Raw genomic sequence first — 14,371 nt, 5'->3', positions numbered from 1 at the left:
TATATATATATATAAAATCCACAACATGTACTCCTGGGGCACCATTTAAAAATAGATTCTAAACATGAATCAAACTGAGAATCCTGCCAAGAAAACTGGAGAGAGAAGCAAAATAGCATGGCTTATGGAAAGTCTAGAAAACAAAGTTTTACATTGGCATCATTTCTGGCAGCAAATAAGAGTAAAACTTCATCTTTGCATGGATCAACTGGAAATTATTTTAGCTTTCTTCTTCCTGAGCTTCTTCCTTTAGGCAAAGAGCTCATCTGTGCCATTACTATAAATTACCATAATGATTTAAAATCTAGTCATTTGTAATCAATCTAAATCACTAATTTAGGACATTTATTCAATAGCTCCCTTAAGTAACTGAAGCTTTAGCACGAAAAACTGCCTTTAGTAGCCAAAACTGTAAAACATGCCAGAGGGACTTAAAACAGATGACTTACAAAATGTAACAGTACCTTTTAGTCTCACCTGCTGGTATTACTCCAAGAGGAACCGGTGCTCTGACAGGTGTTGGTATATAATCTGTGTCTTTTCCAGCATCTATCTGGGCTTTAAGTAGTAGACCATGAGCAACTTCACTGACAGATCCGTCTCCACCAACACAAACTACCCTATTACAAAACAAAAATGCTAAACGGTTAAAATTAAACTCTTGCATAGCTGAGCCAACAAGTGGAAGGCAGCTATCACACGCCATCTGCATAATATTTCAAATAAAAAAAAAAATTCTTTCAGTGAATGTTAACTAAAAGATACAAACATCCTTACTTCTGCTTTCTTCTACCTGAGTAGGAGTAAATGTATTTAACAACTTAACAGAGTATTGCCTTATCACACATTATGCATGTGAACCAATCAGATGGAAGAGTTAAGCAGACGCTCAAGTGCCTCAGTGGAAAAGTTCTTTAAATCTTTCAACGCTGGTCCACACAAGCACTCCAATGTCTTTTAATTGCCCTTGTAATAACAGCTCCCCAAATATTGCAATAAAATTAAAAATACTTGAAAACGGCTAATTCCACACACTGTGCAGGCAGTTTAGAGATTTAGCAAGGTATAAAACCCTAGTGGCAGGAATCCTTTGCATGAAGGTACTTAATCACTGCTTCTGGAGCATGTAATTAAACTCCCACCTGCTGTGGCTAAACAGAGGAATGCATTTGTCTGTACAAGCTCTGTTACAGCAAATGTCTTTTTTTTTCTTTTTCTGTTTTTGTTTATTTAAGTAACTATTAAAATAATTCTCCAAATTAGTAATGTTTGAAAGGTAAATGTTTTTAAGGCAAACACATTTTAACGATAAAAATAGTAATAGTACACTCCAAGCATTTACAATATAAATGTTAGACTTACTTTAGGAGGCACTGACTTAAAATACCTTTTTTTCACATATCTATATGAACCCAGTTGTGAAACTATGTCCAATAATTCAACCAGATAAAAGTGGTAAGCTCTTTATAAGAAAATACTCATTATGTTATTGTTTAAATTAAATTATTTCAGCTTCTTTAACACTTTTCCTCAGCTCCTGTTATTATTTTCTAGCTATTTTTTAATTTCAAAATTTTTAGGAATGTTTCCTCTATCTAGCTAAACACTGCCCACATCTAAAAAAAAAGAAGTATATAGCAAAAATTTGGAGCACGTTTTCTTCCTGCTTGGAGTCAGAAGTCATCTCCTGTCTTTTGTCTCAGTTTTGGTTTAGATTGGTTTATTCCTAGTCTTAAAAGTTTCTGCCACAGCAGCAAAACCAGTTAATCTTCACAGTGTGATAAACTGTAGACCTGGAAAGACTTATGTGGATTGTCTTCTGGCTATTAAAACATTTGAAAACAGATATGTTTTCTTATGATTTGAGGGGCTGTGTTTGTTGTTATTGGAAGCAGATGAAGAGTCCAAGGAATAAAATAAAAATGTTGCTAACTTTATTTTTTATTAATTTTGCATTAATCATCAAGAGTTGCTGTTTTGGCTGGAAATAGAGATACCGCTAGGGACCAGGGATTCCAAAGCTAATCAGTGAGAACCTGCTATGCATAAGGAGTAGAAAGTCTTGAGCAAACAGATCTGACTAAGACCTTGAAGGAGGCTTCCTAGAGGAAGAAACATCTGCCTAACCATCAGAGACAAGTTTCTTAATCAAATATTCACTAAAGTCTGACTAACCTGGGCTACTCTAAACAATATCCATAATACCTTAGGCTCCTAATTAGAGAAGAAATACATGCACGTATATTGTGTATTTCTGCCAGTGTACAAACAAGAAAATGCAGCTGAGGTAGCAGCATCACAAATGCACTTTCTCTATTTGTCACCAAGGCTTGGCTGCAAGGAGGGAAAAAAACCAACACACTGCCAAGTTGGCAAAGTACCTAAGTTTCCAGTGCCGGTAAGCAAAAAAAAAAAAAAAAAGACAGAAAAAAGGTGGAGTATATGAGATACATGACATATGCCTATGATCTTGCAAAACAGAGTGGGAACTGGAGAAATCAGAGAAAAGAAATTATACATAGAAACAAACAGCTTTGACAAAGAATTAAAACATAGCAGTATTGCTTACAGAAAGTGCTGAGATACGAACTCCAATTTACTACTGCAAATCATAAGCTTCAATATGCTTCACATGCTGTTTAACATGTAAGGAACCGTAAGTCTCAGAGAGAAATTCAAGATCAGAAATTTTATGTTGCTATACTGCTTACCTACTGTAATGAATAAAAGACTGTTGTGTCTCGCCCTTCATACATTTTTATTTGAATTAGCTTTCAGGCCACCTGAAATAGTCAACACTTGAAAAGCACGAGCTGAGTGAGAGCAGCAGACCAATGCATGCAGGCAAGAGCCTTCAGTCCACGCCAAACTCACCGCCAGTCATTTCTGAGCTTGGGCAAGGCAGACCAGGACTACCTGAACTCTGCCATGTGGAAACAGCACAAAAACTATCTTACCTCTTACCAGCACATACAGTGCCTTCCACATCTAAAAGGAGGTACAGAAGTGCCATTTCATTTTCTAAACAAGTAACTAAGTAGCAGATATAGTATCTGACTTGAACAAAACTGGACAGGAAGCCAGGGCAAAACAGGAAAGAACTGAAGCCTGCCAAGTCACAGGCAATGCTGCTCAAGAGACAAGTAAAACTTCTCAAAACTTGATGGAAATTGTGAAAAGACATTACATCAGGTAGCTGCTAGAATTGCTAAAAGCGTAATTTTTCATCACTAAGACAACTGCTATTGTTGTGGATTTAATTTTCAATTCAAACCAGATACCATATATTTTCTGGTTTTATTTTCAATAAACCAAAACTGTCATTAGAATTTTATTTGGGAAAGACTGAGGTGGTTTTGGGGGCCTATAAGATTTCTACATCTATGGCAAAACTTCTTAGCCTAGACAGCAGTGGGGAAGTCACAAAGGACTTCACAGGAACATAATCAAAATACGCCATAAGCCTTTAAACAACTTGAAAAAGAAAATCCCAATTTCAAATATTCTCTTCCTGCTCTTAAGAAGAACTCTAAAGATAAAGGAGAGAGGTTAGTGATATTTTGTAGCTTTCTTTTTCAAAATATCATAATACAAATTCTGACCTCAGCCTATCAGTCCCCTGTAGAAAACATCCCAAGTTAGCTATTAAATATAGGGTATTTTTCTGTATTTTGCTTTATTGTATGAGTACACAGATGGAAGCCAGGCTATTTGAGCAGTTATAAAACTCATTTTTCAGACACTACAGAAATCTCATTTTTGCTCATAAACTCTGATAATAAAAGCTACTTAATTTCCACATAAGAAAAATACCCAACACTTAAACAGCTAACTTAGCAAGGATATGCATCTTTTCACCTCATAAATCCTAGCATCACATTGACTGAAGGGTTGTTTTCTTCCAGCTTCTTCTGTTCCTATTTCCCCTTAGTTCTGGCTACTGGAGAGAAATCTTACAGGAGAAGTACTCCAGTGACTCTACCTGAAGATCAAAGATAAATCAACTCAACTACAACTCAGAGTAGAAGGGATTTGTGCAAGAAGATACAACCCAGGCTTTTTCTTCTCTGTCTTCATATATGCTCCCCCGGACAAACTGGTTCCCCAGCTAGCACCCCGAAAGACATGTCCTAATTGGAAAGAAATTATCCTCAGGATCTGGAGTACATACATAGATTTTCAGATATATTTTCTTACCCAATTCTGTGAGTTTCTAGAAGTAATAGAAATTGATTAGACTATAAAACGCTATTTAAGCCTCCTTGTATGGCTCACTGCGTATTCCAATAAGAGTTCTAAGAATGCTGTAAGACTTCCACAGCATACAAAACTACTCCTATCATGGAATAGAATCATAAAATAGTTTGGGTTGGAAGGGGCCTTCAAAGGCCAGCTAGTCCAACTCAACTGCAGTGAGCAGGGACAGCTTCAAGTGGACGGGGCTCTGAGCAACCTGATCTAACCTGACCTTCAATGTTTGCAGGGATGGGGCATCTACCACCTCTCTGGGCAACCTGTGCCAGTGTTCCACCACCTTCACTGTCAAAAATTTCTTCCTTGTATCTAGTCTAGATCTAGCCTCTTTTAGTTTAAAATCATTACCCCCCTTGTCCTATCGCAACAGGCCCTGCTAAAAACTTTGTCCCCATTTTTCTTGTAAGCCCCCTTTAAGTACTGAAAGGCCGATATATTATTCAACCTTATTATTGAACGATTAATGTAAGAATACCAAAGACTGCAGGATTAATCCATATAGGAAGGTCTTTAAAAACCTTGAACAATTGAAAAAATTGAACAAGCATTTTCACTCTTGACTTACGGATTTTTTTTTTTTTTAATGGAAAAAACATTCAAATTACTTTTAGTTAAAATGTTCTCCTTCAGAACCATTTGAATGGATGGAGTGAAATACAAGGCACTTGCACCATTCTTGCAAATACAGAGACTGAAGCTTTGCTGAAGCATATTTAAGAAAGCTTTGTGTTTATTTACCATAATTTATGGTAAGAAATTAAAACAACGGATGTAATGAAAACTGATTTTCTCAGACTTAATAATATATGTGAAACAGAGTGATGAAATACCTACTAGCAAACTTTTGGATGGAATACAAATAAAAACTAATGTGGTGAGGTTTACTAACATTCATTATCACTAACCAACTTACCCATCAAATGCCTGGAGTTCACACTCCTTGAGTACTGAGAGAGCATGACCTTCATATTCAGTTACTGCAGAAAACAACATTATTAAATTATCAGATTAGATCATTTAAAAGGGTTTCTTTAATTTTTGCCCTTCTAACATAAGGAACACACAGTAATTCAGTTCAGGGTGTTTTTTTTTTCAAATCATTAAATGCATTAAAAGTATGAGAAGATATGTTTTACGGTTACACTAGGTAAAAGGAAAGATATATTAAAACTCAGCTGCCACCAGACACATGGCTATTTAGTGCATTTAATTTCAGAGAATTAGAGATTATGTTTGTTGCATTAAAACACAAGTTTTAGCATTGACACAGTTGGTAAACTTCAGGAAAATGTAAGCATATCCTCAGTTAAGACGGAATAATTTCAGTATCAATCAAATTTAATTGCCTTTGTGTTAGGATACGCAAATTGCTAAATCAAAAATATGAGGAGTTAAACACAGAAGTATGAAATCAAGCCAAATACCAGTGACAACAGACTATAACACACAGAGGAAGGTGGCACAAGTACACACCAGAGTTCATAGCCTCTGGAGGAAATGAATCTGTCACTCTACATTGATGTCTCTGTGTTTGCGGATACCCTATATAGTACTGTAAATGCCACTGTAGACAGGATAAACTGGCATACTACAGATGGCACAAAGCATCATAACTACATTTAGCATTTTCTAGGCCAGCTTTGCCAGAAGAGACAGCCCAGCTGCAGCCACCCATCAAAGATTTTTGCTGACTGACATGACACTTGCAGATGGATTTTTTGTGTAAGAATGTGCATCATTATATGCAAAATTACATTAATCTTTCATGCTTGTCTGTCCCTGGTGCTAGCATAGTTCAAGGCTTTTCTCCAGTGTTTCTAAACACTGTTAAAATTATTAGTCTTGGTGTCTAAAACAATCATTCCGTATCTGTTATAACAGTATATCTAAATTCTAAATAACTGTTCAAATACTGATTACAAGAATTGAAAACACCTCTCTCTCTCTCCCTGTATTATACACATACACACAAGAATGTGTGCATATATAGTAAGTGTATATAAGTGGTGGTTTTTTTTGGTTTTTTTTAAAGAAAACAAGATCAAAATAAAAGTGATAAAATTTCTACATTTCACACTAAACAACTGCATATCAGTATATAACTTCAAAATCTCCCAACCAGTATTAGCAAAGATCTAGTGCTTGGTGTTTTGGAAATTCTTACTTAAAAACTAGACTTATTTTGATGATATCAAAGGCAGAGAATTATCATTTTGCTGTAGAAATACCTATCACTAAAATAGCTTTCAGGAATTATTTACAGAATTTACTTCATGCAGGACCTCTTCTGGAAGATCAAAGCACAATATTTAAGCTACTGTACCCAGTTTTGCTTTTGCCGATGAGAACTATTCTTTTATCATTGTCTGTAGATTGTGAAAAGATTGACCAATAAAACTGCATCATCCAAAAATGCAGAAAGGTTCAAATATCTTACCATTACCTTACTGTGAAGGAAACTCTTCCCATGAAAACATACTGGTTGTTACCAGGTTATATGCCTTTTTAAATGAACATGATGATATTTAGAAAGTTATGAGTACAGTCTAAGTAAAATGGTATGGTAAAAAAGAATTTATTTTGCAAAAGAAAACTCAGTGGTTTCCTAACGTTACATATGTAACTTATGTGTATTATTATTACAAAATTAATTAACTCAAAGAACAAGGACATGAAAATAAAAGAGGAATCATGTCTACAGAGAAATCAATAAAGGCAGCAAAAACAACTGGTGTTAGGCAGATTGATTGGGACTCCATTCTCTTCGCATTTAATAGCTTAAGTTTGGAAATTACATACAAGGACTACTGTAAAGCTTAACATTTGGCATGATTCCAAGAGATTTAAAATCGGCTAAGAGAATGACAGAAGTACACAGCATCTATTTTGAACCATTTTTACAAAAAGGTAAAGAAAAAATGAAGTTTCCAGTAAAAACTTGATAGCAACATATAGAAAACCACCCAACTAGAAAAACCTTGAAAAAATTCAACACAGACATAAAAAGACCACATCTAAAAAGGTTTCCTGCAGGCTTGACAACATCCAGATGGACACATTAAAGTCATTCTGATACCTGGAAGAGAGATAGATGTTTGAAAATTTGGTCCTGTTCCAAGAGGGGGTGGGGGGAACCAAACCAAAAAATACCAAACAACAAAACAAAAAAAAACCCCCAACACAAATTTCAGTAAGAGGAAGAAAGAGCTTCTTTCACAGTTTGAGAAGGATTCCGATTACGTATTTCACAAAAATATTATCACAAAAATATTACTTAATGCTTTTTTCAACCATTTGTAATTCATAATTGAGGAAGTTATCCTTTTTCAAAGATATTTTATTCCCAAGTTCTAAATTTCAGTAAGCATTAAGTTCCAAGTAACAGCATTCTGAAAGAAGGGCTCTGACAGCGTAGCTAATGTGAACAGTCACACATACTCCAAAACATTGTAACAGCCTATCTCACGTAGCCAGCAAGAAACTAAGGGTTCAGTCCCTACAATCAGAAAAAGCAACATATAATTAGTTCAACCCTTCAAAACGTGGGACACTTCCATATGACACATACAAATACTGGCACTCATGTCACAGACATGTCAATAGGATTAAAACTGCTAACAATAACAACAGATTAACTGGTGATAACACTGGAGGGAAAATAATATTAATGTTATTTACTGTATCGTAAGTTTAAACCAATGCTATTTGTCCAATTCTCAGTCTCTTTTCCTTTGTGATTCTGCCTAAAAATGGGGGGACAGGACACACCTATTCTTTTTGCCTAACATCCAGCTTGTAATTGTGTACAAACAGAAGGGTCAAAACTAGGAAAAGAAGAGAGACAAGCTAGGAGTCTGTTGGGATTAACTCTATTTTTCCTCAGTATGTGTAAGATTTTGCAAGATTCTAATATATTTCTGAAGTACTAGCTCCAGTTATCACTATTTGCCAGTGCTTCTAGGTACCCTAAATATGGAGCGAGCTTTTGTTGAACTGGATTTTTAGAAGAGTCACTGTTCTCCTAACAGCCATATCCCAGTTGCAGCACTCAAGATTGACAAACTCTTAAAAGACTGTATAAAGACCAGTTAAGGTACTGTTTCAGTTTAAATTTGCTAATTCCCACCTTCTACCACACTGAGCTTGAGAGATTTGTTTACTTCCATGCAACAAAAATAACCCAAAAAAACCAAGAAAACATAATCCACCCTTTAAGACCTGTGGTTACTTTAGCTAAAATTAATACATCTGTAGTGTGCAAAGTAATTTGGCTATAAAAGAAAACCCTACTAAATTTAAAGATAATTGATGAAAGTAAATGCTACTTCAGAACTCACATGCATACATACATGCCTTTTGACTGCTGTATATGCTTAAGAAGAAGAGAATACCTCTACTACAAACCTCTTTTTAAAAAAACGTTTATTCCAACAGAAGTTACAAAGAAAAATAAGCTCTGGCAAGCTTGATCGTGGAGGAACCAAACCCACAAAACAACAGCAACAGCCAACTACCAGAACACAAAATTGGATGAGAACAGCTCTGTCTTTCAGCACTCTGCTGTCAAAATGCTAGGTTGTTTGATTTTTTTTTTTTAGTAACCTGCATACACCTGTATTGTGTATGCACTGGCAGTCACTTCAGCGATTCAAATTTGCTTTAAGATTTTAGTGTACAATGAATTTTAAGCTTTAAATACATGTATGTGAAAAGACTAAAAGTAAACTATCTTCAGTGTAAAAACTGTACAAAAGCCTTCAACATTTAGTACCTAATAGACCTTTGTACACCACGATGTACAGAAACACTGGTCATGTTTCATAAAAGCAGTAACAGCAAGATGCACACTCCAATTTCACAAAATCCAAAACAATTACGGGAGGAAAAATCCTGTTCAATGTACTTGAACTTGTACACTTAGTTTTACTAGAAGACGGTACCAGTGGACAGGACTTCCACTCAGCATGCTCCCCCCACCTTTTTTTTTAATGCAGCGTTCTTAATTATTTATTTCTGTACGAGCATTTAAAACTGTGATGTAGTTTTCTCATTTTGCCTGTAGGAGGAGTGTTAGGCAGCTAATAAGCACAACTGTATTTGTGCATTGACAAAATAACCTTATTTTAAGGATAAGCCATTAAACATTTATCTGCTTAAAAACAGAATTTTCTTTTCAAAATCTAAAATAAAAAAAATTAGTTTTTATTCAATTAGGAAAAATCTTTTTTAAATTACTAGCGCTTATAATCATAGCTTATATTAAATTCTATGAATTAATCTATAAAACTATTGGCTTATTAGTTCAATGTTAGGATTCCAGGTGACATTGCATATCTAAAAATTTAATCATATAGAGGTTAATGATAATGATGCCTTTAACAGAGTTTAACAAACAAGGTTAAGTTCACAGTAAAGATGAAAGAAGGACTAACCAGTAGTAAGGAGAAAAAGAAAAAGTAATTTTCCTTAAATAGTTGCTTAAAATAAAGTAAAAAGTAATTTAACAATATGACAGTCAGTCATCTCTAGTTCTCATGACAAAAAATCCTATTTTTAAAAAATTGTCACCAAAAAAGGCTATGTTCAATATCTAAGGAGACAGCATTATTAATCTGTTTACACTATCATCCATGCCTTGCGGGCAAAAAATATGTCTGTGAGAATCAGAACTTACATAAAGCTGCTGGCATTTCCTTGTCAATAAAAAGAAGTTAAGAAATTACCACTACATAATTCTAACACAAAATTAATTTTTTCACAAATTCTCATGCATCTTTAGTTTTAAATGGATTTTACTTAAATTTGGGGCTAAATAATTTAAAAATATGTAGGTAATAAAATTAGCAAGATAAATCTCATATACTATTACATCCTCATGCCTAAATCAGATTTGCTCAGAACGCCTTGTGGCCTGCAACCTGAACTGGTCATGACTTCACAAGAAGTTTAAGGGACAACTGTAGGAGGAGCCTCTGTCTTATAATTTGTTTAAGATGGAGTTGATTATTTTGCAAAGCAATTTCAACAGACATAGGAAAAAAACTTTTTGGTGTTAACATGTCTTGCACCAGAGTTTATGCTTCACATGGATATGAAATGTAAAACCAAAAACCAGCAGTATATTAAAGGGAATTTTAATACTATGGATATAAAACTATTTGGAACAGGAAATACTAGTATCATTTCTCTGTAAACTTGGGTGGTTTTGGGGACCAAATTTGATGCAGCATAAGTTTCAGTCTCTTCACAGAAGGGGGCAGAAGTAATGATCAGATCATTAATGTTTTACTGCTTTAAGAAAAATCATCTTTCCCCTGTTCGCTTTCTTATAAAAAGTCAATCAAATGAAACAGCGAAAGGGCAAATTTATGACATAAAGCAGAACTCCGGCAGAATTTAGAGCCTTAAATCCAAATCTGCTATTGGGAACCCACTGTTGAGCAGAAGGCAGCATCACTGTAACATTAAAGCTGTACCTTCACGTTCTCCAGACACAGAGTTGTGCCTGTGTGCCTTGTGAGAACTGCCATTGCCATCACAGAACTTAATCACTTAGGCTTCCATGTCATCTCCGAAACTGAGTCAGAATCCAGAAATAATGTGTCCTTCAGATACGCCTCTCATGATGTCAGGGCAATAGATGTTCTCAGAAGAGAAGTAACATTTAAGGACATGTGTTTGTCAGAATGCAGGAACAACTCTTCGTACACATATACAAGACTGTCAGATATTAAATGCTTGTTTCTTTTTATACAATGCTTGCTTTAAAAGCATGAAAAATACATTACTACTATTGATAGCTATGGGGGAAAACTATCAAATCATAACAGAATTACCAAAATATTTTTTTATGAAATAAAGATATATTCCATTGTATTACCTACAGATCCAAATGCAGTACTTGCAGGCAATGCCAGCAAGGATTAGCAGTAAATTCAAATTGTCTTGCATGCTTAAGTACTAGTTTCCCAAAGGATTAAACAATGCTTTTGAAGCAACTTACCTGTGACATCAGTTTTGATGTCAGCAAGTTTAAAAAGAGGTGCAACTTTTTCATAATAAACATGAGTGGCTTCTCTTTTGTGGCTGCTTGGATTAACAAACACTTTTAAGGATTTTGGTCTACCCTGAAAACCTATAAAGAAAGCACAAAGCATGTTAGATTACACATAGCCCAGCTACTTCTGCAGCTTAAATGAATTTTTAATATTAGAATCATTACAGTACTTTAACAGGGTAAGTAAATTAAGAGTCTAAAAAGGTCTCAGTTTCTTCTTTGATATGTGCTACTTATCTTAAAACCACAGTACTAATTACTTTTGTGTGTACAGCTAATAAACAGTAGAAATTAACCATATACTAACCAAAACTATGTAGGAGCCAGGAAAAAAAAAAAAGTGTACTTCATACCCTAGTTAAACCCTGATACAGGAGCAGGGTGAATGGGGAGAATTTACAAGGTAGGGCAACAAAAAACACACCAAAACATGTCCTTTTTGGAATTTAATATGAAACACTCCCAGAAGGCATACGACAATAATACCCAACAAAACTGATACACAGTCCAATACTTCTGTTTTCTGAGATTGCAAATCAAACAGTGCAAAGAAAATTCCCTCATCCCGAAGGACATCAGAAGAAATACAAAGAAATAGAACACTTTTAAGTAAGAGTAAAAAGAGTAAAAGTTAAAGTAAGACCACTCAGAAATCTAAGAATTATTGTCCATTTTATTTTTTTTTAAAGTTACATTTAGGTCTTCGAAGTAATGAACTCTGAGCAAACAATACTGAGAAATACTGCTATGCAAACAGTGCCATGTCTTGCACATTGACCCTGTGAAGTAATATTATTATTTGGAATATGCTTTTTTGTTGAATAGTAAATAATTCCTACAAAAACAATAAAGTTCTCTTTTCTAGAATTCCTACAATTGCCATGATTCAGTGAGGTTAGTTTGCTACCAAAAGCAAGTGGTGGCATGCAATACTGCTGTATCTTTGATAGTTATTTAAACTATAGGATTTGAAAAATTTTGCATTCAATCAACTCATTTATAAATTCTAAATTTTCTTTTAGTATCAGGTTAGGCTATCACTTTCTTAACCAAATGAAAGGAGATCTGGCAAGTATGCTGCTTTCAGCATTCAAGAAAAAAATTAATAGTAGGCCACAAATCCAAAAGGAACTAAGAGTGAAAACACATTTCCTGCCCTATGTAGAATATTACTTCAATTTTTACAGCCATGTGTACCTTCGGAGTCCTGAAGCTGTTCCCCACTTAGTCTACCTCAAAAACTGAACAGAAACAATTCCTCAGAGAAATTACAGCTAACTACTATTTCATCATCAAAGGGGAAACTATTCCTTAAGATCAAAACACAACAATTATAAAAGTCCCATAGATTATTTTTTCACTTAAACACATCAAAGAATCTGGAAATGAAAATAGCACTTCATCCAGCTTGTGTTAGTAAATCTTAGAAGATTTCTTAAAGATACTGAAAGAAATTAGTGGATCAGTTTGCTACTATAACCTGAAAGCATAAATAAAAAAACAAGATTTCTAATTATATTTATGACAAAATGTTCCACACAGTGCCATGTCATTGCACGGCAAATTAATCTTGATGAATCCTTAATGCCTGATGAATCCTGAATGCCTTCAGTAATAAGTCTTAGTACCTATATTAAAAATTATCTCCTTTTTGAAGGAGATAAAAAGAAAATAGGGAACTTGGTGAGGACAGCGGATGTGCTGGAGGGCAGGGTTGCCATTCACAAGGACCTTGATTAGCTACAAGAAAAGTCTAACAAAAGCCGCAAGATGTTCAATGAAGACAAACAAGGAAGGCCAGCACCTGGCCCAGCAAAACCCTAACAGTGCAGGCTGGGGATTACCAACTACACAGCACCTCTTTAGAGAGCACGCTGAAGCGCCTGATGGACAAGGAGTTGAACGTGAGTAAACGGTGTGCCATTGATGCCATGAAGGCCAACTGCTTACTGGGTGGCATTAACAAGACGACATCCAGCAGTTAAAGGATGTGGTTATGCCCTTGTATTCAAAGTGGTTTGAGCCTGAATCTCAAAAACTTGAGATTCATCCACTTTTAGGCCCCCAGCACAAGACTGATCGAGTGAGCCTGACAGAGAACTGTGACTTCAGCAAGGGGCCTGGAATAAGCCACATAGAAGAGGCAGAGGTAGCAGGTTTTGCATAGCCTTGAGAACAGAGTATCTACCTAAATGCTGTCCTTACTATCTACAGTGGGACTAACAAAGACTACCAAGACAGACTTCTTGCAGATGCAAGGACAAAAAGAAAATGGACACAAGTTGCAGCAGGTTATATTCCAATCTGAAATAAGGAAAACACTCTTCACAATGAGGGTGATTAAGCTATGGATCACATTGCTCAGAGAGGCTGTGGAACGTCCTTTCTTAGAGATTTTAAAAACTTATCTGGACATGGCTCTTAGCAGCTTGATCTTGTTTAGAAGTTCACCTGCTCTGAGTAGGATGATGGAATAGATAATCTCCAGAGGTTCATTCCAACCTAAATTATTCTTGGTTCTCTGGCAACAGAAACAAGCACTGCAGGTATGTAGTGTAGCATAGTATCTAATCATATTCAAGACAATTACTGGAAATCTGCTAGGGAATTACTGCAGTCTTCTAGAAGTTATAAAAATATTAAGACCAAAAAAATAGTTTCTGTGGCTTGTTATTTTGCCTGAAGTACCAATAAAAATTAAATGCAAAACTATAAGAATAAGGACTCCTGATTTAATATAGATTTAGCCACATTCATTAATGTGCTGTCATGCTTATCTTCTCTACAGGAACTCCTACCTGTGATCAGCTAGCCCTAAATACTCAGCCCCCACCAATACCCAGAGCCAGAAAACTGTAAAAACTGACTACAGTGTCTTTAATTTGTAAGTAAAGCATATCTTTAAACATAACATACACGTACACACACACACTTATAATACACAAAGCAGGAGGAAAAAGAAGGAGAGTACAGAGTTTGTAGAAGTAGAAAAAGGTGATGAAGTTCATAAATTCTTATACCCAGACAGTGTAAGTTACAATGCATTTTCTGTTACTGTTA

At 35.3% G+C, this 14,371-nt stretch overlaps 1 protein-coding gene across 1 annotated transcript in view; it reads right to left on the bottom strand.

Moving 5' to 3' along the window:
- Positions 1-477: 477 nt before the first annotated feature.
- The window catches only part of LOC104621981 (ceramide kinase-like protein), a gene marked incomplete at its 3' end in the record, with an annotated part of 19,991 nt that continues 6,097 nt past the window's right edge, over positions 478-14,371 (bottom strand). The window contains exons 3-5 of the mRNA XM_010288620.1: positions 11,258-11,389; positions 5,168-5,231; positions 478-620 (exon numbers count right to left, since the gene is read on the bottom strand). Of these exons, the coding sequence (XP_010286922.1) occupies positions 478-620; positions 5,168-5,231; positions 11,258-11,389 (339 nt within the window). The remainder of the gene's footprint in view (positions 621-5,167; positions 5,232-11,257; positions 11,390-14,371) is intronic.

Source organism: Phaethon lepturus, unplaced genomic scaffold (assembly GCF_000687285.1).
Source record: "Phaethon lepturus isolate BGI_N335 unplaced genomic scaffold, ASM68728v1 scaffold15186, whole genome shotgun sequence".
NCBI classification, from domain to species: Eukaryota; Metazoa; Chordata; class Aves; order Phaethontiformes; family Phaethontidae; genus Phaethon; species Phaethon lepturus.
This window is presented reverse-complemented; position numbering and strand designations above follow the sequence as displayed.